The sequence below is a fragment of the Podarcis liolepis genome (genome assembly GCF_965112155.1).
Source record: "Podarcis liolepis genome assembly, chromosome: 6".
NCBI classification, from domain to species: Eukaryota; Metazoa; Chordata; class Lepidosauria; order Squamata; family Lacertidae; genus Podarcis; species Podarcis liolepis.
The window spans coordinates 76,689,487-76,714,880 of record NC_139559.1 but is presented as its reverse complement, the minus strand read 5'-3'; the positions used below and the strand labels follow the sequence as shown (position 1 = coordinate 76,714,880).

Sequence of the window (25,394 nt, the reverse complement as noted above, 5' to 3'; positions counted from 1 at the left end):
CTCAGTACCAGGAAAAGTATACAAGGTAGGCATAACACACTCATTCTCACTTCACAGAAATTGCTTCGTAGGTACCTGCACATTTTGCCCCATAGCTTGCTTTCTGAATGAAACAGGAGATAACCCCAGTGCAGTAGGCAAGATTTGCCTAGCCTTCACTTGAAGGACACCGGGATTTTTAGATTTTACATCAGTGCATTTGATTTGTGCCCTACTCCTTGTATTCCAGAACAGAAATTTTGCAGTTTTTCTGCCAGTAGAGAAAGCCTGTCTTTTTTCAGATGTTATAGGGCAAGGTAGCAGCACTGTCAATTTTTAAGCTTAAACGCCTTATTGAGTCAGATCACTGCTCCATCCCCGAGAGTTTGAGATAGCTTTTTCCAGCTGTACTGGAAACACCAGGGATTGCCAGGCTGATGAACCTTTCCCCTAAGTCACCTCCATAATTCTACCCATGTTAAGTTTTTCCACAGGGGAATTACAAAATGAGGCTAAGAGTAACTGGCAAGATGCACCAGTCCTGCCTAGGACCAAACAACTACAGCAAAGGTGTAAATATAAATGCCCAATTGTGTGCTTGCAGTACTACTCTAGCGCTTTCCCACTACTGTCTCAAGTGGAGGAGCTGCCCACCAAAAGCATTTCAAGTTTCAATTCTACGGTTCTTATTCAAAACTGTCTTACTCATATAACTCCCCCACTAACTGTATATAAAGGAAATTGTTACTGACATTACTGGCTGAAGACAAGGCCAAAAAACTGTACATTACCTAATAAGATTCCCTTCTGGAAAATAACTGTTGATTAATTCATCAACAAAGGCAGAAATCTTAACAGCTAAATCCAGTTGGTGCTATGTAGATACATTTTGCTCCTATAAAAGTTTTACAAGAGCCAAATTCGAAAAACACCCTTTTATTTAGTCAGTAGGGAATTCTTTCTACAGTATTCCATCGCTCCCCTCACCAAGTGCTCCGACAACTGTCTAAAGCAGATTTAAGAACGGATTGCCAAATTTTCCTCCCCATTCTGCTGGCAGATTCTTTTCCATTAATACATAGTCACCATTGGATACTACACCTTATAGAATATGTTTACTTCTTCTTGGTGTCTCATACAAAGCATAGACTGGTGATGCCTTTAAGTAGTAAAGAATATCTGTGAGTACATAGAAGAAGCAGTGTTACCATGAGAAAGGTATAAGCTCATCTACACACATGGCATATAGTCTTGTTTCAAGTAATTTGTTTTTTTAAAAAATCACTAAAATATTCAACTTTATTAACAGTGTATTTACATATTTTTTCCAGCTTTTAGTCAACCGTGGTGCATTAAAAAAGCTAAGCAATAACCACAGTACAAGATGAAAACATTTTGAACTATACAATACTTTATACACGTTTTATACAAAGGAACACTTAAATAATACAACCGGACACAAAAATATACATTTTTAGAGAAATTCACATCAGTAATTGTATAAAGCTCTCTCCTGTACTGTGGTCCTGAAACGGCAGGACTAATCCTTGGCTCTGAAGTGTTACTTGTGACAGTCCTGAAAGGCCACTATAGCGCAAGGATTGCCACCTCTGTTACTAGGCAGGGCTACTTACCAGTCGCCTCTCTCTCTCTCTCCGCAGACTTCATTCACAAATAACAACAGAGCCAGAGAAGGCAGATCAACTGCCATTTGGCTTTAGCTCTGTACTTAAAAAGCTACCGTCGCTGACCAGTAACAGAAGTGGCAATCCAGCATAGACCACACCAACGTCTTCAAGGCTATCAGCTTAGAGTTGAGTTTGTGTGTTCAAGTGTTGAGGTCCTTATGCAAAACATCCAAAGCATAGTGGTATCAAATTGTATTTAGGAAGGTAGAGTTCTGGAGCCAGTAATAAAATCTTTTAGGCTCACGCTACCCACTAGTTTTAAGTACTACATACTGATATATACTTAATTAAAAGAATGAAAGAATTAGCAGAATAATGCACTTAAAGGAGTGTGTACTGTTCAGGATGTGTGTTCAACACATGATTGTGTTAGTAAAAATAAGGAAAGCCTGCCAGACACTGATTTGACAGTCCAGGGTCAACCCAGTTCACTTTTCTTGGTCAAGTGCATCTACATTAAGGCTTTGAATTCGTCTGACCCAAGATTTTACAGTTAAAATAAATGGGTACCCAAGTCCTGCTAGTATGTCTCATTGAGACCAACATGAAGAGAATAAAGCTTAACACCTTCCAGAAACTGATGCAAGAACACATGCCGATACCTTGAATATATATAATTTAGTTTCAAAATTAAGATGTAAAGATTTAATAAGTTTTTGTTTTTTTTCACTAGGACATTATGGCAAAAAATCCTAGAGGGTAAAAAAAAAAATCAAAAATCAAATAATTTAAGTTGTAACTTCTTTGGAGGATTTTCCACTTCCTGTTTGTGGTTCTTACAATTTTCATGCAAAGAGATAAAATTTCTTAAGACCACCTTAAGAAACGACACTTTCAATGGAAATGGAATGTGCATCCAGAACTGCAGGTGGGGGGGGAAAGAGAGTAAGAAACTCGCTCTAGGAGTCCTCGAGTTTTGTTGTCATACATTTGTGTCTTGTAATAAAGGTTCCTTGGCCTCTCCAGGGGCCTGTGGACTGTGCGGGTGACCGTGGCCACCGCAGTGCTTTTTCCAGTTGCTCGATCGACCATTTAAGTTGGTGTGTTCAGGAATAAACAAGGCAACAAGCAGAGCCAGTAATACGGAGCATGCTCCAAATAGGAATGGGGGACCAGGAATGATGGAGTTCTGCAAGGAAAAGCACAAGAGAAGCTTACCAAAAGAAACCACCACTTTTAGTCTGAATTGCGTTTCCCCTTTAGATTATCTCACGCCAGATGTTAGTGCAGCAAAGATTGGGCACTGGGCCAACAGAGTTGCAAAGTTTCTTTCCCACCCTTCCTCCCGCTAACCTAAACGATTAGAGGGCACTGGACTTTGAGCCACTAAACGCAAACAATAACCTATCATCTCACCCCGGCTGTGTGACATATTTAAAACCAAACTACAGAACTGCTCCAGATATTTGAGAATGCCAAACACAACAGGTAATCCCATATATGTCATTCAAAGTAGAGATGATGGCTACTCTATGCACAAAGCATTGGACTTGCAAGAATAAAATGTTCACACAGTAGTTTGCTGGTAAAAGTAATACAAAATCTTTGTTGGCAAAATTCTGGATTTATCCTTGAATGCCACTCCCAAATGAAGTGTGCATTTATCAATCAGAAATCAGTCTTAAGCTGCATATGCGTTTTCTCCAGATACTGCAAAAGCACTGCACTTGCAGCCTCACCCCCCTTTCCAACAGCCAAAACTTCAGCAGGCAAGGTACGACACAGTTAACAAAATAAAATGATTTTCCAGCAGTGGACAGATGTGAAGTATTATTTTTTTAACTCGAGAATGGTGAAACAAATAACCTTCAGTATTTCCATGCAGTGATTAATTGATATATTAAGCCATTTTGAGGATCAGATATTCTAAGCCAGATACAAGGTACAGTATATTCTAAATGTTGTGGGCTCCCAACTCCCATCAGTCCAATCAGCATGAATGATGGACAGGGATGATGACACCAACACAGGCTACCCATGCCGTAAGCTTGGTATTCGCAACCTCTGCTATCATGTACCAGAGAAGATACTTTTTAGAGCAACCTTCACAAATTCTGTTTCTTTAGGAGAAGTCACACATTAAGCAAAGTCTACCACCACATATACAGCTAAGAGGTACTTGTATGCAAGCAGTGAAGTGTTTGCCCCCCCTCTGTTAAAATATACAGAAACGCTGAAGACAATACCTGCTGCGAATGGTGCTGTGTGGCTACATTATCTCCCAGATCATTCTGAGTCACTGGAATTTCATTCAATTCTACATGGAAAATGTAGAATATAAAACCATAAAGTGCTGGTCCCAAGCCATTGCAGAGGCCTCTAATTCCTGTTATCATTCCTTGCACGACACCTGGAAAACAACAAAAGAATCAGCTACAGGCTAACAGTTTTCTATACTGGGGCCATACTGCGTGCTTAACAAATATTTGCCTGCCTTATCTGGAACAAACTGTCTGGAAACTGTCTCCCCACAATCCCGAGATTGCTAAAGACATTTTGATCACTTTTTACTAGTACTCAATGTACTTCTAAAAAAATAAAGCCATTTATTGGTTCCGAGAATTTTCCACTTCATGTGTCTTGTCTTATGAAGTACCTACCCTGTTGATCAGCATCAGCAGTTCGCGAAACAAGTGCACTGACGGCTGGAAAAGTGATGCTAGACATGGCAGCAACAGCCCCTGCTGCCCACATCATCCTGGAAAAAAGAATGGATAAATTTGTCAAGGTATAATTCAGAATCACCTCTGAGAATTTCAGCTCGAAATCACATAATACTGCAGAGAAACCAACCATTTGTATGACAAGAACGTGCCTTATTATTATTATTATTATTATTATTATTAAGGTCTCATCAGTGCTAATATTGCAAAAAGGAGCCACAAAATAGCTTGAATAATGTATGTAAAATCTACATGGAAGACATCGGAAAACAACAGCTTGTTACACTTCTCTGCAGTCATTAAAGGCAATACCCCAGAAAGTCATACTCTCAGAAGACCACATCAAATCAAAAGGCTTAAGTCATGACAACCCATTGCTTTCAAAGAACAGCCTTCCTGGATCAGATCAAAGTTCCATCTAGTCCACTTCCTCTTCCCATAATCAGATGCCTTTGAGAAGCCCACAAGCAAGATATGAGCAACGGAATTCGGAGGAATACTGCCTCTGATCCTGAAATATATATACTCATGCCTAGTAGTCAGTGACAGCCTTATCTTCCATGAATTTGTCTAAACCCCTTCTAAAGCTGTGCAAGTTGACGATCATCACTACAGTACTGTGGCTGTTTAACTGCGGTGTGAAACTGCTAGGACATTTGCAAACTAAGCAGGGTCTTGCATGGTTTCAAACTGGATGGGCAACTGCGTGTCGAGATTCCTGCATTGCAGGATCCTTGGGATCCCTTCCAACTCTACAATTCTATGGTTCTATACCTTCTTTTGTCTGTATTGAATTGTGCAACCTTCAGCTTTAGTGCATGGCCACGGGTTCTAGCATTACAATATGATTTAATCAGATACAACCCATGCATTTGGATGGGTGTACTCAGATTTAACCATTGTAAAGGTAAAGAGACCCCTAACCATTAGGTCCAGAAATGACCGACTCGGGTTGCGGCGCTCATCTCGCTTTATTGGCCGAAGGAGCCGGCGTACAGCTTCCGGGTCATGTGGCCAGCATGACTAAGCCGCTTCTGGCAAACCAGAGCAGCGCACGGAAACGCCGTTTACCTTCCCGCCAGAGCGGTACCTATTTATCTACTTGCACTTTGACGTGCTTTCGAACTGCTAGGTTGGCAGGAGCAGGAACCAAACAACGGGAGCTCACCCCGTCGTGGGGATTTGAACCACCGACCTTCTGATTGGCAAGTCCTAGGCTCTATGGTTTAACCCACAGTGCCACCCGCGTCCCTTTAACCACTGTATATCTCCCTAAATGTGTAGCTCAGAACAGAGGCATTATGACAATCATCATTGCACATCTTTAGAACATACACTTTCCAATACTGTGAATGAAAGCAAAAAGAGAGATTTATGAGTCACATAGCATATATTTTAAGGAGTCTTCTAAATAAAGAACAGGATTCTGCCAATAAATAAACAAAAAAGCAACAGATTGAAAACGTTACTTACCAAGGTTCTGAGCCAAAGCCATACCACGCAAGTTGCAGTATTTGAAATCCCAGGCCCAACAGGATGGTGTTTTTGTTTCCAATTGACCTCATAAGTAAACTCAAAACTATTGTCTGAGGGGAGAAAAATGCCAATATTTTAGTTAATGCAGTATATGGTTATTTGAAACACCCAGGACACCTCAGAGATTTAAAAAAGCACTAGCTACAGAAAATCCTGGGTTAGTTCTCAGTGACCCAGGCATCTGATTCATCACACACATTTAGTAAAGTTGTACTGGAGTGTAGAAGTTGAACTTTATGTGTCATTTGTACTGGGAAACCCTTCGTTTTCATCTTATTTTTGCTGTGGCTCCGCAGATTATAGTTTAAACATCAGTGCCCTAACATGAAAACTTTAGTGCCTTACTTAGCTAATCACCAGTGACAGCCCAACCACCTCTGTTCTTGAAGATATTCTGCTAACAGAATCTCTGCAGCAAACCATGATTGTCAGTTATAGTTACCTGGGCAACAATGGAGAGAATCCCAAGGACTGCTATAAATGCTGCAACACTTTCTGGTGAAAATCTCATTATCTAAAGGATAAATAAAGAAATCATTGGATCATTTTTACGTTAAGCATAGATGAGCGTGTCAAACTGTGCTCAGTTCACATAATGTTACCTATCTAACTAAAATCTTTCATTTAATAAAATACTGAATCTAGCTAGCCAACTCAATTTCAAGGCAGGGCAATTTTTAAAAATGTCCCTACAATGATACAGGTGTGCTGTGGTCTAAACCACAGAGCCTAGGGCTTGCCAATCAGAAGGTCGGTGGTTCGAATCCCCGCGACAGGGTGAGCGCTCCCGTTGTTCGGTCCCAGCTCCTGCCAACCTAGCAGTTCAAAAGCACGTCAAAGTGCAAGTAGATAAATAGGTACTGCTCCGGCGGGAAGGTAAAAGGCGTTTCCGTGTGCTGCTCTGGTTCACCAGAAGCGGCTTAGTTATGCTGGCCACATGACCAGGAAAAAGTGTCTGCGGACAAACGCCGACTCCCTCGACCTGTAAAGCGAGATGAGAGCCATAACCCCAGTTGTCCGCGACTGGACTTAACAGTCAGGGGTCCCTTTAACTTTACAATGGTACAGAGGCCTGAGTTTCAGTCAGTTCTTCAGCAGAAAGTGAATGTGCTTTTAAGCAATGCAAATGATTCCACACACCACAGAATAGAAAGTGATTTGCCCCCTTCGGGCAAAGCTGACAAGTCCTAGCAAATGAATCTATCATCAAGTCGTTCCGGCTTGATCACCCCTCATTTCTGTCAATTAATATTCCACAATCAAAATAATTAGGCAAATGCTTACCTGTCTGAGGTACAAGAAAAAGCTGGAATACTGCCCTGCCTCAGGGAGGTATGAGAGAAAGACTGTTATGCAGATTAGCAGCACAATGGAATCCTGACCAACTTTCTTCAAAGACTAGAACAAGAGGGGAAAAGGGAAATGGTCAAGTATCATTTATAGAGCCCATGTGATGTAGTGGTTAGTGTGTTGGACTGGGACCTGGGAAAGGAGAGTTCAAATCCCCACTTGGCCATGAAGGCCACTGGGTGACCTTGAGCCACTCACTGTCTCTCAGCCTCCCCTACCTCACAGGGTTGTTGTGGGGTTTAAAGGAGACTGGGGAAGGGGAGAACCATGCATGCCACTTTGAGCTCCTTGGGAGAAAAAGATGGCATTCAAGCACAATAAAATAAATAAATGTTCCTTGCCTCGTGGCAGGACAGTGAACAGGGCCACAAATAAGGAGGGATTTCTGCATACATGAAGAGATCTCCCCAGGAACGCAGGATAAAAGATGAGTAAATTTTAAAAGGAAAAGAAAACCTGAAACCGCCCAACAAAGACTTGAAAGTCCACTGCCGTTCAGCAGCCACAGAATGTTGAAGAGAGTTTGAAATAAACAGAGACGGAGAAAAACTGACTTGGATGAACAACTAACGCCTTATCCTGGGTGGGCAATTAGGGTAGTGAATGTGTGCATCCCCCAACCCAGCCGTATTTTCCCTCTCTCTAGAATTTCTCCAGGACACAATAAGGTTTTGAAGGGCTATATCCCCGTCAAAGCTAAATCCTCTCTAATCACATGGACATATATGGTCTGAAGCAAAGAAAGGGATTTTCAGAAATTGGTTTATTACTTTCATGTCTCCATTCTGAAACTTCATAAAAAGCAAGGAGGCCAGCGCGGACTGAGCTTTTCCCCTACAGCTGAATTTCTTTCCCTGCCCATTTAATAGATGGACAGAATTCAGTTCTGGTGTAGCCACTTCAGCTGGGACACACGGTACCCACCCCATAGCTGTTCATTCCTCTCCCGGAGTTCAAGAATGTGCTCATGTTGGAGCCCAAGTTCTTTTGTGTCCTACACTGCCCCAAACATTTTTACAGTAAAAATAAAAAATTCCTTCCAGTAGCACCTTAAAGACCAACTAAGTTAGTTCTTGGTATGAGCTTTCGTGTGCATGCACACTTCTTCAGATACTTCAGATAAGTGTGCATGCACACGAAAGCTCATACCAAGAACTAACTTAGTTGGTCTTTAAGGTGCTACTGGAAGGAATTTTTTATTTTGACTATGGCAGACCAACACGGCTACCTATCTATTTTTACAGTAGTTAGTGAGCTTGTTCCACTTGGATGGGAACTTCAATATACAGCGGAACCTCTACTCATGACCACAATCCGTTCCAGAGGCCTGTCCTGAAGTCGAAACAGGTTGCTGGGAGAGGCGCCGTTGTGCGCAGGTGGCGACTGTCCGCTTCTGCGCATGTGCGAATGGCGATCGCCGTTCCTGCGCATGTGCGAACGGCAGCAAATCCGCTGGTTACTTCCGGGTTTGCTGAGGACGTTGGGCGAAATGTATACGAGCGGAGGCGGACGTAAGAAGAGGTTTGACTCTAAAGTTGAACCTCGGATCCCGAATGCCTTGTAAGTCAAACGTTTTGGCTCCCGAATGCCGCAAACCCGGAACGGCTTCTGCGGCTTCCAATTGGCTGCAGGAGCTTCCTGCAACCAATCAGAAGCCGTGCTTTGGTTTCTGAACGTTTTGGAAGTCAAACAGACTTCCAGAACAGATTCCATTTTGACTTCCAAGGTACGACTGTAGTTTCTTAAGGCAGTTGGGGACAGCTAACTGGCTAAAGAAGAATTCTGCCTAGACCTACAAGTGTGACTCTGGAAAGAGAGATTAAGTAAGGAACTTATATAGAAATATAGACCAGCCAGGCATCTAGCCGCAGACCAAGTGTGTTTTGAAATTGGGCCACTCCACAGCCTCCTAAAACATTAGCTAAGCAACCAATTGCAAAAAGCAGTGGGGTGAAATTCTGGTACAGACATGCTCAACAAAACATCTACTGTTACGCATTAATAAAAACTCAGGAGTTTCAAAGCACACCACAGCACCCTCTGTACCAAACGTTTAAATACATTATTACCGCAAATGGGTCAGCTTGTTCCCAAGAAATGGGTGCTCCCCACGACGCAGGCCTCATCTTTTCTGGCAATGATTCAGGTACAGCAACAAGGATAAAGCAAATATCCAGCAATGCAATAGCTGTAGCCAGGACCACAACCAGGCTGTCTCCGTACACACGACCCAGGTAGGCACCAATGGCAGGACTGGTAACTAAACTCGCAGCAAAAGTTGCCGAAACCTATGAATGATAACAGGGATAATATTTTCAGTGAGTAACCACATCCTCTCTTTCTAATGCCAAGAAGGATTCAAGAAAGTTGACAGAGAAATAGAAAGCATTTAACACAAAACATCACCATACGTTTTGATAATTTATAGACTTAATGATCATGATTTTCCTATAGCAACTGTTGAATGTTACGTAACGGAAGAATGACTTAAAGTTATGAGTAAGAGTAGCAATAGTTCTTTCGCAATACAGAAGATGTAAAGATTCTTCTGATAAATAGGAACAGGAAGCCAGGACTGTAGGATGCTAACCAAGAGGAACCCAATTAGGTGCATGTACTTCCTGTAACGTGTTACAACTCACATTAAAAGAATTCTAATTACTAACGACTGTTGTGTTTAAAACATTCAGATAAACTACACACATACCAAGCCATACGCCATGCTCCTTTCATGTTCTTGGGTTATATCTGCTACATAAGCAAACACCACTGAAAAGGTCACTGCAAAGACTCCAGAGACAGATATAACAGCAAAGTACCACCTAGGAACACAAAAAAACACAGTAATAGTTTCTTAAAGGGATAATTTCTTAAAGGTAGTTACAATTAACAAGAAAAATCCTAGCCTGGGCTGGAGAAATACAGCCAAATTTTCAAATAAATATTAAAACAGCATTTTTTTGACAAACCTTTCCACAATATATTAGATTTAAAAAGCTTTCATATTTGTTTTATTTATTCAAAGTATTTATAAACTGCTTTTTAGCTAAGCCCATACAATGCACACACAGAAAGAAAAACACGGGTTATGTTAAGCACATTGAATAGGTGAATTTGGCATACTTTGTCAGAGTAAACATCCTTGAGTCATAAAAAGTGAATGTTTCAGCAGAAAAGGAGAAGCAAAAAATGACATATAACTGGTCATTCCAGACAGATGCTCTACGCCAAAAACTCTATAGGACTCATTCTTGTCTAAAAACCTGATGAACAAGAAATTGCAGAGTCCCATGAACCAAATCTCTGCTTCAATAAAGCCTAGGGACTGCAGGAAAGCCTAAAGCATACCAAAAGGCAATCTCCAGCACTGCCTGAGAGCAAAACAAGGAGAGCAGCCAAGGACAGCTTGTCTATGTCATTCATAATGCATTCATTGCTAAGTGAGCTGGCACTCTGCTAACAAGCACCATCTAGCTTTGCACAAAACACAGTTCAAGTTTTGACATTTTGTCGTCGTCTTCTTTGGCGATCACTCATAGCCGAGTAAGACTGTCTTTCATAAACACGGTTTTAACAATGAGTCCGTAAGTGACTGTGGAGGCCAATTCTGGATCCACACGTCCTTCCACAGTAGGGACATTGGTTTCTGGGTGGGAGTCGATCACGATGTGGATTTGCCAAGTGTGCCTTCCTTATAATAAAAACCAAGAACACAAGACTAACGTGACAGACGTATACAGACAAACTTTAAAAGGGGACACTAACCATGGACTGATCTTCATTAGTGGAATTGGTGCACAGGTAAAAAATACTGTTAGCAGCAGGAAGGATTTTCGGCCCCAAACGTCAGACAGAGCCCCAATCAAAGGGGCGCTCAGGAAAGACAGTAAGCCCTGGGAAGTAAAAACAAATGCTTAAGTGAAGGACAATGCACACACTGAAGAGCTGAAAGGTTTCACATCCTGATACATTCATTTAAAGCAGTGCTTCCCAAACTTGAGTCTCCAGCTGTTTTTGGACTACAATTCCCATCACCCCTGACCACTGGTCTTGCTAGCTAGGGATGATGGGAGTTGTAGTCTGAAAAAAACCCAAGTTTAGGAAACACTGATCTAAAGTCTTTTTAAAAGAAATACATTCATCTAAAGCCTACTTTTAAACAAAAAGATAATCTGCCCCTTCCTTGAAACGACTCACTACTCTACAGCAAGCAGATTCAGTTAATAGGATGCATATGACACACAGTGCAGGATAGGGCTCATATGGATGTCTCTTAGCCCACCAAAAACACAGGTAGCCCTACAGTACCAGTTTTGGAGGTCGGCATTGCAAAAGCCTTTTTGTGTGATATAAAGCAGGCTTATACACCATGGTTCACTAGGTGAGAACAAATCACCTGAAGATAACCAGGCAGGAAAAAACTGTTTGGACCTCAGCACATTCCAAATAAATACTCACTCAAAAATATATGTTATCTGAGTGGCTCACAAAAATGATTAAAAATGCATTACAGACTTGTTCTTTTTGATAAAGAAAACAGGAATCATAAAACTGAGAAGCCTATATTATACACACACAAGTTGTTTAAAAGGCCTGGGTTCTTCACATGCCTTCACTTCAAGATTGAACTAGAACATTAGGAATCCCTGTCACTACAGGAATTTAGTACCACCATATCTTGAACCGAAGGCTATGATCTGCCTAGAGTTTGAGAGGATTCTTAAAGGAATGATATGAAATACGTAGAGGGAACAAAGAATTAAATGCAGTCTAACTTTTGGCTTATCGTGTTTGATCTCACCCTAAATTCACAACGTCAGGTATAATCCTGAACTTGACTAGAACAAGGTGGAATAATTGAACCATTCAGGTCTAATTTGCAGGCATTTGATTTATGAATGAATCATACACCTCAATAGAAAACATTTAAAAACTAGGCTGGTCTTACCTTTACTCCTTGGATTAGGCCATTCATTAAAAATGTATGTTTGGGAAAGGTTTCGTGCAAAACCTGTGAAATAATTATGCATGTGACATATTAATGAAGGACACCTAAGAGTATGAATACTCTATTTAAGCATAAAAAAGTTTCAAAGTCCTTAGCCTCCATTACCACCACCACAGTTTACTGAGACAGAATCACTTCCCTTCATATCAGAAAATGCTCACTACTGCCAATACTGTAAAAAGCTAATCACCATTTGTTATGTGATTTTTCTAAGAAAAAAGGAAGAGGGAGAAGAATGACGTTCTACAGCTAAGGGCCTGCAATACCTGCAGCGTTCTGATGCGATACAACTGTATCACTCAACATGGGAACTGTTTCTACCATAAAAGACCATTGCAACTGCTGATGTATCCATGCCCACATTTGTCAGAAATCCCAGTGTGACATGGTATTACTTAGCAGTGCGGCAACACTACCATCAGTAGCTTACTTTTGCCCTGACTTTTGAGATACTATGCCTCTTTTTGTAAAGAGACAGTTTCTAGGTTTCTGCATATGCGAATTGAGATAATGTAGACACTTATATTTTACTTTTTTAAAAATGCAAATAGTGTATCAAACTAATATAAAATGTGATTATGACTTTCTTAAGGTTCTAATTATATTAAAGAAAATAAATATCTAATGCATCAAAAGAAAAAAATATGATTGCCCTGAAGAAACATGAACATCATGATATAGCATCATATGGCGGAAAAGAATTATGTAGTATTAAATTGTAACTAATTTTGTTATTCCAAATATTAATTTTTTAAAAAGGCATCTCTCTCTTTAAATCTGCCTGTTTGCTGGTTGTTTAAAGTTCATGCATTAATTTGGTCATTAGGAAAAATTCCCATATATTCTGTCCACTCTTTGAAATATTTTTCCTTTTGAGGGTTGGACAATGCATAAACTTGCCAGATGTTAACGGACTGGCAAGCTAACTGCACTTCTGTAAGTACTACTTCTGAGTTTAGTATACACAGAAGAGCAGTTTTAGGAGTATCTGAAATATTATATCCGATAATTTCCTATATCATGTTTAGCACCAATTTCTATTTCAATTTTTACACAATTAAAAAAAAAAGTGCAAGTAATCAGTCAAAGGTTTTAGAGAGCTAGTATAAATTATTCTGGTACCAAGTGCAGTTTTTTTCTGTCATTACATAACAGCACACAATAAGCTACAATGACCATGCAAACACAGGAACATTGATGGTCAGCAATTTGTTTACTACCTCCATTATCATATTTGCATACACTGCACTATTTGCAGTTGTTTGCTTTTTCTGCATAGAGAATTTGGAATTGTGCTCACATTTATATCATGAGGCACTGAGAAGGAAAGTTTGACTCTTACTGAGGGGTGAGCTAGGAGAAAAGAAGTCTGAAGAGACAGAAGGCATGGATAGTGTGCATGCTGCAGAGTTAGAACTGGCAAAGGAATCTTTAGGAAGACCTTTCCCTGAAGATATCACAAAATTCAAAGCCACTTATCCACATGCAAGCCAGACGTTGCTAGCATGTTTCTGGCCAAGACAGATTCACACTGCATCAAAAAAGGGGAAAGTGAAAGAAATCAGCAAGGCTGCCCTAGGAAATTCTAAATGGGTGTGTGTTTTGGAACTGAATTTACAGAAACACAGCCTCTGCTGGATTGTTTTAGGCTTTCCATACTTCAGAAAGTTAGCAATGAAATAATGCAATTACTTCCTCCTCTTATTACAAAGCTAAAATTGTATGTTCAAAGAGTGTTTATTTTTACCTTTCAAACGCAAGACAAGCCAGTTTACTTGGATTACATGAATATTTAACTGAGAACAGAACATTTACTTGAGAACAAATATCCCGGTCACACTATGTCCCTTGAACACAAACCGCCCCATTTCAGTTACATATTACCATCAATAACAGCATTTTGCCAGATACAGAAATAGCAATAAACCACAATAGAACACGTAAGAATATATTCAGAATTTGCTTTTAGCATGCATTAAGTCATCTTAGTGCCTGCTTAAGGGGAATGGCTCTCTCATACAGCCATGCACATAACCTGCCAGTCATGCCAAGACTGAACACATTGATCTCATGTCAATAACTGTTTACTCTGTTGCGTATTTCCAAATAACCATGCACTGTTTTACGCATGATACAGATGCACAATCCCCAACTTGCTAAACTGTAGTTTAGCAGCAAGAATGAGTAACCCATCTCACTCCTCCTCCTCCTAAATATTTGCTTGCTGATTCAATCAAACCTCAGCTATTCCAAAACAGGGAGCTGTGATTTAATGTCAGTTTACTAACCAGCTTTAAGCTCCAAGGAAGGGAGGAAGCAGAGAGAGGAGTGGGAGTCAGGTATAATCCCTTGTTAAAATACAGTAATTTAAAAAAAAATCACTTACCACTAAGGTAGGTGCTGTCAGAAGCCCCCATGCAAAGAATTCCAAAAATATTACTATCACAGCATGATAGACACTAGGTGAGCCTATTCCTTGAGGCTGAAAGAAAGAAATATAATTGTTACTACATATAGCCCAACCAGTCACATATAATTTCCTCACTAGCAAACAATAGGGAAGAGGTGGTTAACTGTGGCCCCAGATGCTGCTGAACTTTAACTCTCATCAGCCCCAGCCAGCAGTACCAATGGTTAGGGAAGATAAGACTTGCAGTTCGACAGCATACAGAGAGGCACTCCTGCAACAGGGGGTGAAAACAGATGTTACAACTCAAGGGAATGAAAGACACCCAAACTGCATTTAGACATAATGGCAAATTACACTTTGCAGTTGCTTGCATGCATGCATAGAACTTATGTCTCAGGTATTCTACCCACCCACCCAGCCAGGAGAGATTTATAAAGTGGCCTTGCTTGTTGACAAGATAAAAGTTTGTCACATTCATGCACAAGGACATATTGGGGTTTGGCCAATTATAGTTTGCTCTTAAAGGAGGAACAAAATGTATGCTAGGATCCTTGATTAAGGGCAAATTAAGGACAGGTATTCAGACAAAATGGAAAACCGATGGCTTGCTGGCTAACAGGAAGCCACTTTAGGAAACCCCCACGTGTGAGTGGAGAAAGTGCGTGAGCCCAAGACTCAACTCTCCATGCGCATGTAATGGAAAAAACACAGTCTGAATGCATCAAACTATTCATACAATTTTTCAGTAAGCGTTTTCATTTCCATTATGGAAATCTATTTTGACTCTTATATGATTCCACTATAGGTTTGAATACTGGTCCTCTATTCTCTCAGGTCAAGTGACATTCATGACAATAATACATGTTCCAGTTACCTACCCCTACATTACTAGATCGGTGTTTCCCCAATTAATCCTCTCAACTTAAAAGTGTGCTAGTTCTTCCTTTTGCAAAGAATTTGCATACCTTCATGCAAAACCCACTATCCATGAAAATGTATCAATGACAAAGTAACATGCAGCCATCGTATTGCTTGAACAAATCAAAATGAGAGTATCCAAGTTTTCAAGTGTGGCCATTAATTGCATAAATGTATTGGAAAACTGCCACAGCCCTTTGCTAAAATGGATGTTAAGGTTAAATGCCTTACTGTAGCGAAAACTCTTCAATATAGAACATACTACTGTTAAGCCAGCGGCTTATTGTTGGGCACTACACCCAGAGACAATCATGTAGTGGGCTCATTTTGGTTCTCTTACTTACTATATCTCTCCCAATAACTCTGCATGAGACCACATTTAATTGGGATTACAAGTGCAATACGTGTTTGAGGGCATGGAAAGGTTGGTGCTAAAAACCTTAACTGCCACAGGAATTCAATTACTCCTCAAACAGAATTAAGCCAAGAATGAGTACAAATCTCAAAGCACAGTTTACACCTTTGTACCACAGTACACACAAAACCAAAAAGGAATGTTTTAGTGTAGCACTACTTTTGTTTATTTATTTTTTTGGTCCCAAACTCAGCTGAATTTTGCATCAAAACTCATGCGTGGAAAAACAATACCCTGCCAAGAGTTGTAACGGCCAGAATGCTTCAACATTTCTCCAGAGGAGCTCCTGGCACTGATGCATCTACGCTTGCATTCTTTCTGTGACTACAGAAAGCTGGGGGAGGCGGAAGAAATGTAACTGGAGGGTTTGACAGTCTTGTTCATCAAGCTAAGATAGATGATCACCTGGCTGGGAGGCAGAAAAAGTCTGCATGCCTCTGCCACCCCTTGCCAGCTGCAATGTGAGAGAGAATGGAGGAAAATTAATCATTTCCCCATTTTTTACTGAGCTCCAAACATGATCTCTTAACTTTCATATTGTTTCATCTCTCTCTCTCTCTCTCTCTCTCTCTCTCTCTCTCACACACACACACACACACACAGAGTAATTTCTTATTTAGCAGCTTTACTTATATGCAAAAGATTCACTTTCCCTCCCAACCTTTCAGCCAATTAGAAGGGGAGTAGCTGGTTGCTTCAGTTTCTGATTCCCCGTTTTTCTTCTTTTCTTGTCTCTCCTCCCTTTAACTTTGGGTTTCATTTTGTACTTGGAGTTTATTAGGCTGAATTTTTGAGCCTCTTGTTCAGAACCACCACTTAAACCAGAAATCAACCACTCTGGCATTAAAAAACCCCACTTCAAATAGATCAAGTTGCATTCCTTCACACTGGCTATCTCCCACTCCCCCAAAATAGGGGCATGTTCAGAGGAAATGTTTTTGATCAGACACCAAAGCCACCCCAAAAAATTTGACACCCAAGTGTACACACACACACACACACACACACTGAGAGTGGCAGCAGCCAAGGTGTTGTGGCATTTCCTTACATAAAATTGTTAAGGTTCCTGCATCTGTACATTGCCTCTTTTATGGCATTGTGACACATCTATAGCACTCAGACCAGCAGCAGCCAACTCATGCTGATATGCTTTCCCAGCCAAGCCAACAGAGGGGAAGATTTCATCTGCAGCTACCCTCAGGATTTCATCCTTTTCCCATAAGGACATGATGGAACAGTGGCAGATGGAGGGGAAAGGGAAGGTATAAACAGGAGCGGTGCCTCAATTCCTTGTAATTACTCATAGCAGACTTGGAAAAAAGTTAAGAATCTGCTGCAAAGGATTAAAACATGGAGTGTAGAAACTTTTAAAAAACAACAGTACTCAAGCTGCAGTAGCATCACACAACTTCACATTTCTAAAATTCTAGAGCACTTTCAAATACAACCAAATGCTTAACCACATCCTGCCACACCCAGGAGCTGTATAGCATGCTTCCTTAAAATGGTGGTATGAACAGAGTCGGAATTGACTGAATATTACAAATGGGGAAGTACAACAAAGATGAATGGCACTGAATTAATGTTACTTCCTTTGGGGGGGGCAGTATTCCTTTCTTTACTTACTTAAACTTTTTTGCATTGACATTTTCTTGAGTAGTGTTTATTCACATTATGGAACAGGAAAACAAGTCAGAACTTTGTCACTTACGTACATTTTCCTCCAGACATATTTTACAGTTCTTACTGATGCTTGAAAACATCCACACAGAAACATCCATTTATAAGAGCATCTGACTGACCACACTGCTTTTATATGTAGATAGAAAAGTCAGCTATGTTTACAAGCAATTCTGCAACTTTTCATGAAGGCACCCAGGCGTTAAATATGCAGCTGAAGACCACAGAGCACCAAACACATCGTAACTACTATACCATTATGTACAATCAGCACAGAAGGGCAATTACATGCTTCCCTTGAGGGTGTAAAGTAGTAACAGCACCTCCTCATTCTCCACAACAATCTTACTCTGGGCTGGAAAGAGCACGACAGCACTCCTTATCCAAGGGTGGAAATGCACTGTGATGAAGCAATATTGTTCTTCCTAAATAATGAATACATGAAGTTGCCTTAGAGTGATATGTATTTTAAACCATGATTTGCCATGTGTGCACTGATCATGCTCACTTTGCCCCTCTCCCTACCTTCATGTTCCATCCAAACCACAAGGATAAGAAAAAGTTTGTTTTTTGCTTATCAGTCATGTTTTTTTAGAGCAAAACAAGCCACCATCCCTGGTTCAGAATCACCATTAACCCAGTAGTTGTGGTTTGTAGAGTGTATAGCCTATGCATGTTAAGCCATGAGTCAAAACGTCAGCCTGTCTAGTTCAGCTTTCTCCAAACAGGTGTCCTCCAGATGTTTTAGACTATACATACAGTGGTACGTTGGTTGTCAAACTTAATCTGTTCTGGGAGTCCGTTCGATTCCCATGCTAAACCAAGGTTAGACGTTACGTGCACAAGCCTCAATCTTGTACGCTTCTTCCTACTCTTCTGTGTGGCCATTACCTCTCTTCCTTTGAGATTAATCCAAGAATAGAAGTAGGGAATTGTGGTGCATGATGGAAGGGACCATGTGTCATGGACTGCTTGGACGCAAAGGAGTGGTAGGATGAACCAGCTGGGGAACCACCAAGGGAAAAAGGCTCAAAGCATGGGGAATGGTGGTGGGATGACATGAGCGGTCAGAGGGAGGTGGTGTCAGAAACTGGAAATGGGGTTTAGTGAGCAGGGTGAGTCTGTGGCAGAGAAAAGTCCAGAATCAGAGGCAGAAAGGTGGCCAGGAGACAGAGATGAGACAGGCTGGTGAAGAATCGCGAGTGTCTTCCCCTCCTCAAGCTCCTCTCTTCACCCAGACTTCCAGAACCAGATGAGGCATGAAAGAGGAGGAAAGACAAGCTGCACACAGGGACAGTCTCCAATTGCTTGCAAGAAGCACTGGAGAGGAGAAGACATAGTTGGCTGTGGGGAGGAAGGAACTTTTAGTCTCAGCAACTCATTTCATGAAGTAAGATGCTATGCTGAAACTGCACAGTCTGTGAAAATAGTGCTTTGCTAATACACAGTTCTCTCCAGTTTTGAAGTGTGTGATTTACTGACTGCCTGGCTTTGCGGCAGAATGTGAGCCTGAAGGTTCAGATAATCTCTTCCACCTAATGCCCCAAAATGATTTGGTGATTCATGTGAACCACCACTATCAGTAGCTTAACAAAGTCTAAGGCAGAGGATTTTCCTGCCTCTACTACCTGAGATTCTTTAAGTAGTGATTCAGAGGTCTGAATCTATCGCCAAGCTAGGGCATGTGCCTTGGGAAGCTGTGACTACCCTGCCTCATGTCTTCTAATAGGCAGTGCTGCAGGTGTCTCAGTCATCCCTTTAAGGATGAAAGAGGTGACTTGTCTGCAACAGCGTACCTACTCTCCTGCTGGAGAAGAGCATTAGGTCACAATTGCCAACTCCTTTCTTAGCAATAAAAAGGCCACACAAGTACTGACCTATTACTGAAGCGCCTTCAAGGATCAAGGGGAGTAATCCCCAGGGCAACAAGATTTCAAGTACAGATTTCTAGAGTAATTTATAAGGCACCCTATGTTTTGAAGTTTCACATACATTTATGTTGAACTGGAACTTAGAAATCTGACCTGCAATAAGGAGGGTGAAAGTGACAACTATGAAACCTAAAATATTTGTTTTCTAGTGTGAGCATTTGCAAGAGTAATTTGTAATAAAGGGGAGGAATTGAGCAGGAGCTGGAGGGAGAAAAGTTTCACTTTAAGTTGTAAGGAGATACCCACTGAATCAAAGTCAGGAAATGAGACATCACCTATTAAATCAGAACTCAAGGCTACTAAGAAATATACATCCTTTATCAACTTAGTTTCAACATAACCAACCTCAAAAATCTGAAGCAGTCTCTCCTTGCAAGCACAGGCAGTTCACAGAGGGAGTCCCCAGAAAGTGAACAACTGTTGGATAAGAAGTCAACCCTCCATTCACAGTCCTCACTAACCTGGTGCCCTCCACAGGTTTGGGACATACACCTCCTGTGGCCAGGAGTAGTCTAAAACATTGGGGGGGGGGCACCAGGTTGGCAAAGGCCACTCCCTCAAAATTGCTCTATACAGTGGTGCCTCGCAAGACGAAATTAATTCGTTCCGCGAGTTTTGTCGTCTTGTGATTCTTTTCTTCTTGCGAAGCACGGTGTCGGGAAAGTTTTGGAAAAGCTTCAAAAATCACCAAAGTCTTTAAAAACCTCAAAAAAGGCTACCACACTGCGTTCTATGAGTTGCTCCTCGAAGTCAAGTCGCAACTGTATTAACAGTGTTAAGAAAAAGGAAACAAACTTGCAAGACGTTTCCGTCTTGCGAAGCAAGCCCATAGGGAAAATCGTCTTGCGAAGCAGCTCAAAAAAACAAAAAACCCTTTCGTCTAGCGAGTTTTTTGTCTTGCGAGGCATTCGTCTTGCAAGGTACCACTGTACAGTGCAGCACAAGACAACACACCACCTGTGCTGACTACTTAGCAATTTTAACAATAATTATGTAGGTGGTGTAAAACATTCAAGGGAGCACCTTGTGCTTTAATCATTTCTACCGTAACATGAATACAGTGTCTCCGCCTGTGTCCCTTTACTATTGATACAGCAGATCCCCCTCAATTTAAAAAAAGCTAAACTACATTGGAACAAGTTACCTGAACAAGAATAATCAAGATATACAGACTGTGTGCCTTCCTAAGTAGAGAAATGGACAAAGCATTGACAAGCATGTTTTTTAAAAAGGACAGTGAATTTTACAAGCAAGTGAGGCTGCAACAGGTGCTCTACCTACTTTAAGCACTATTAACAACATAAGAGTAATTTTCTGAAAATATATAGGATATAAATGAAATGAACATGGCAACGGCGATAAGCTGAAAATACAGTTAGCTGCAAGTAAGAATGTGATGTGTGATGTGGTATTTTAAAAAAGATTGAAATGCTTTATCTTCAACAATTCTGTACTATTATTTCCCTTTTAAAAATGGGAAACACAGAATTTGTTTCAGAAAATGTATCTTCTAAGCTTTGTTCCTTCAGTGAAAAGTGTCATTCACTTGAACCATCATAAATAACTATGTAAATTGATAAAACATGAGTTTAACAGGATTATGACATTCAGAACTCTGAGTCAAAGCACTTCATTGCCAATTTGCACAAAACATTTTCCTGCATATGAAGAAACATGCATGACTTTCTCATGTGCACATGTGAAGAGCACATCGGCAAAAACCAACCAACCAACCCAACAGCAGAATCCAGAATAGATGCTCACACCAAGAGCGGTGACATGAAGAATGTAAACAGCAGGCCTGTCCCCAAAGACTCAGGTTCCCTGATGTGTGTGTTCCTAATTGGCCACAACTCTTTGAAGCATATCTATTCACGGTTCTACACGTTTTACAGTTTAACATATGTACTGTTCACATTTTATGTGTGAATTATGGAAAACATTGGTGCGACCACAGAATGTGTTAAATGTAAAACAACTCTGAATTCATAACTGAGCATGAAAGTGAAGCCAAACTCAAATCAAACATCAATAGGCTATTATCAGTTCTCTGCTATAAACTCTCTCTCTCTTTGCTCAAGTCCATAAACTATAGGTGGCTAATCTTTCCAGCCAGTTGCTGCTGGACTTCAACTCCTCCCATCCCCCGTTACCTGTCATGCAGGCTAAGGTTGATGAGTTTAGAAGTCTAGCAACATTTAGGGGTTCACAGGTTAGCCACCCCTGCCTTAAATACATAACAAGAACAGGTAAAGCTGGATTCCAACCATAGTGTTAAAAATGTAAAAATTGCAATCACAAGCTTGACCAGTAGAGTACAAGATAATTGTGCATCTGTTACTTGATGGCTCTAGAGAAGGAAACACAGTGTGTGTTCATGTGTCTATGACAAGATGATATCCACGCAGAAAATACTGTACATTTAAAGCATGAAGCTATCCATTAGCAAGAGATGTACATAAGTAGCTCATAAACAGGGTGTGTGAAGGTGTGGGGGTGTGACATGCTGTAAATGGCAAAGCATAGAAATTAAAACTAAGTTCAGCAATTGAAGCCCCCTAGGCCAAAGCTCTTGTTCAAACTGCCAATCCAAGGGTAAAAGTGGATGTGCCAGCATACCATCTGGGGGACTGGCAAGACTGAACTAGAAATACTAGTTGCCAAGAAAATGATCTATTACACAGAAACCTCAGCATCCTTGCAAAATTACAACTGCCTTTGAAAAGTGCTCTACATCTTGTGACAGAGAAAGCTGTACGGACATTAATTTTGCGCTCCCCTCCCCCCAAAAAAGTTTCAGGGATGAAAATAGGGCCATGCCTGTATACCATGAAACATTCAAATCAAGATTACTTCCTGATCAGCACACATTGCTGAAACAGCCATATATTTAATATAGCATAGTAGGCATCCTAAACGGGCTGAAGGTGGTGCACAGGTGAAACCACAGCAGTTTCCTTTAACAAAAACACCTGAATATGCTAAATAGAATTTGCAATCTCTCGTGGATCTTTCCTTCAAATAGTGAATTCGAGCAGCTCAAGAGTGTCCATCACTATGGAAGCACAACAGGTCCGCCCAGAATAAAGCCAGTGATTTCTGCACCAGCCAGGAGATCTCAGAGAAAACATATGTTTGTGAATCAAAAGAAGGACGTGCCCTTTTCCTTCCATGCTTTCCAGTATAGTATATATATATATATATAGCATATAGTATATCTATAAAGATTTCTGAACCAGAAGCCCCTCTAATGATATATAGGACAGCAGAGGAAAGAGAAAGGAAGCTGTGCTCCCCTCCCCCCATTCTCCCCACGTAAAATTCACCTTCCTCACAAGGCCCGGTTACAAATTTTGTCCCTGAAGAGGGACACACCTTTTAGGGAGCCTATTGTGTGACAAGCTGATTTAGTGTAACGGGAACCCCAAACCCACTCGGGACCAAAGGACGGCGGAAGGCAAACTCGCTCTCTAGGGAAAGTGCAGTCAACCAAGCTCCTTTCAAAAGCCACCCTTAACATTTTCCCAAGCAGAACCAAAAATAGAAAGCCCCCCCCCCCGGGTCAAACCGGGGCAGTTGACCCATTCCGCCTTCAGTTCAAGGCGACCCACCAAACTCGTTGGGCGGGCAGGCGGCGGCACCTGGGCCCGAAGCACGCGGGCGGGAGGCCTGCCTGGTACCGCGGGGGTCTCGCGGGGCACCCCCCCCCCCGCGCCCCGGTCCCCTCAGGGCTCCGCTCCCCTCATGGCCCCTCGGAGCCGCCCCCCCTCACCGTGCCGCCGTCCTTAATGATGATCTTCTTGGCCAGCAGGATGCTGCGGTTGGCGGCCCTTTTCTTCTTCTTCCCCGCCTGGGTCATTTTACCATCGTCCTGGAGGGCCGAGGGAAGGGCGGGCTGGGCAGCGAGAGGGGCTCGGGGCGGAGGCGTCGCGTCTTCCTCTCCCGGCAGCGGCCGGGACCTCGCTTCCTCCGCGCGGCGACAGCCTCCCTCTCAGGCACCCGCCGGCGCCGCCATCTTGGAGAGGGGAGGAGGGGAGGGAGGAGGGGAGGGCGGGGCGGAAGGGGGACAACAACTGCGGCGCCGGCAACAGAGACTCACATCACGCGATCACCCGATTGGTCAGGGGGCCCTGCACGTGAGCCCCGGGGGCCTCGCCCCTAACTCCACCCCCTTCCAACACAGGGCGGCGGAAGGGAGCCAATCGCTTTCGTCGACGCTAATTTTCGCGCCAGCCCCGCCCAACCTTCGAGAGGTTCACGCGACGGGACGCGAGCGTCGCTGGGGTGGGCGGGGCTACGTGACTGGCGGAGCAGGGCGTGACAGGAAGGAGCCTCGTGAGGGCGGCGCGTCACTCTTCCCTTTTCTAGCTCTGTAGGCAAGAATGTACCAAGATTTCATAAGTTAAAATGAGGCTGCGGTCTTATTTTATCATTATTATTGCTTTTATTTTTACTTTATTATTGCTTTTTTATTTTTACTTTACTTTATGTGATCTTTTTCTGTGAACCGCCAGACTTCTGGGTATAGGGCGGTATATAAATTCAAATGATAATAATAATAATAAATAATAATTCAGAGTTCCAGTTTGAAGAATTGGTTCCAGATTTTGCTTTCCCGCCCTGACTCTACCCTGCCTGTGCCCCCCCCCTAAGCCTGCCTTCTTTAAATGGATTGTATGTTTTGGATGAAAAGCAGGAGTACCAATGTCCTAAAATAATAATAAACTGCCTTCTTTATAAGTGGGTGGTATGTGCAGGCCTTCAAATGAGATAAAACAACAATAATCTGAAATCATAATCATATCTATGTCGGTGGAGTGCCCTGTAACTAGACCCATTTAAAACCAATGGATTTAAATCTATTCATTTGGACTTAATTCTATGATTCTGTTATTTCAGTAGCTCTCTTCCAAGTATGGCTTAATTGGGTACAACCTACAGTACTGAATTAAATGGTTTAATTAGGTACAATCTAAAGTTATGCGTATGGGGGTGCCAGACCCCTCTATTCCTGGATCCAGTAAGTGTTGGAATCAAGCTTGGGGTGTTAAACTGACTGCCAGACACCTAATCCCTGGACTCAGCAAGTGTTCAAAGCTAATCAAGGCAGGCTGGCTTATTGTGTTCAGGTAATAGCCAGGGGAATGGGCCATTAAGAGAGCAAAGCGAAGGGGGCTCCGTGCTAGATACAAAATTTCAAAGCAGAGGAAAGCCAGAGTTTAGAATTGAGTTTGTGCCAAGTGAGCCAGAAAGTCGACGTAAAGTAGCAAGCTGGAATGTCAACGAGGTAAAATACTCAATTGGTGCTTGAATCCAAGGCTGGGAGAAACAAGACCCTTTTGGGATGTCAATGCTGTGAACCCCTCTGTTAAGGCTCAGGTTGTAAAGACACCACTTCACTGTGTTTCATTCCAAAACAAAATACAAACCCTGTATAAGCTCCTGGAATCTCACACCACTAGGAGATTGAGGGAGCATCCGACAGTATACAAATCACACCCATTTGGTTCAGGTGTAGATGTCCTGTTCTGCTATGAAGGTAACAACACTTTTTCATCATTTTTTAAAGATACTGTATGTTTACATTTTGTCTGGTAAATATAGTACATTGGGTTATATTTACATTGTGCAATAAAAAGGGAACTGCGAAGTGTACATTAATGTATTTCATTCTTCCATTATTATTTTCTCCCCTCTCTCACAGTGGGGCACATTAAGCCAGTTCTTGCACACTGGGTTTATTGACCCTCCTGGTCAATACATGCACTAACTCACATAGGCCCTATGCAACCCTACCGCTTTCAGAGTCATTTAAA

The 25,394-nt window shown here is 41.8% G+C and overlaps 2 protein-coding genes across 2 annotated transcripts in view; both read right to left on the bottom strand.

The window, feature by feature from the left end:
• Window positions 1-25,394, bottom strand: part of LOC310710274 (uncharacterized protein) — a 982,430-nt gene that overhangs the window by 48,376 nt on the left and 908,660 nt on the right. The window lies entirely within an intron of this gene.
• MFSD14A (major facilitator superfamily domain containing 14A) lies at window positions 1,369-23,718 on the bottom strand. The gene is made up of 12 exons (XM_083511169.1): window positions 23,351-23,718; window positions 14,611-14,706; window positions 12,165-12,227; window positions 10,982-11,109; window positions 9,924-10,038; window positions 9,286-9,504; window positions 7,151-7,264; window positions 6,309-6,380; window positions 5,804-5,916; window positions 4,268-4,365; window positions 3,854-4,017; window positions 1,369-2,796 (listed from the first exon to the last, which is right to left on the bottom strand). The coding sequence occupies exons 1-12, from the start codon at window positions 23,435-23,437 to the stop codon at window positions 2,590-2,592; spliced, it is 1,476 nt and encodes a 491-aa protein (XP_083367295.1). The 5' UTR covers window positions 23,438-23,718; the 3' UTR covers window positions 1,369-2,589.

What these genes read in the sequence shown, in the direction of transcription:
- MFSD14A (XM_083511169.1), bottom strand. Translation starts at nt 23,437, where the DNA reads ATGACCCAGGCGGGGAAGAAGAAGAAAAGGGCCGCCAACCGCAGCATC. An exon ending in GCCTAATCCAAGGAGTAAAG is followed by an intron (nt 11,110 to 12,164) that starts GTAAGACCAGCC and finishes TTTACTTCCCAG; the next exon opens with GGCTTACTGTCTTTCCTGAG. An exon ending in AACAAGCTGACCCATTTGCG is followed by an intron (nt 7,265 to 9,285) that starts GTAATAATGTAT and finishes CTCTTGTTCTAG; the next exon opens with TCTTTGAAGAAAGTTGGTCA.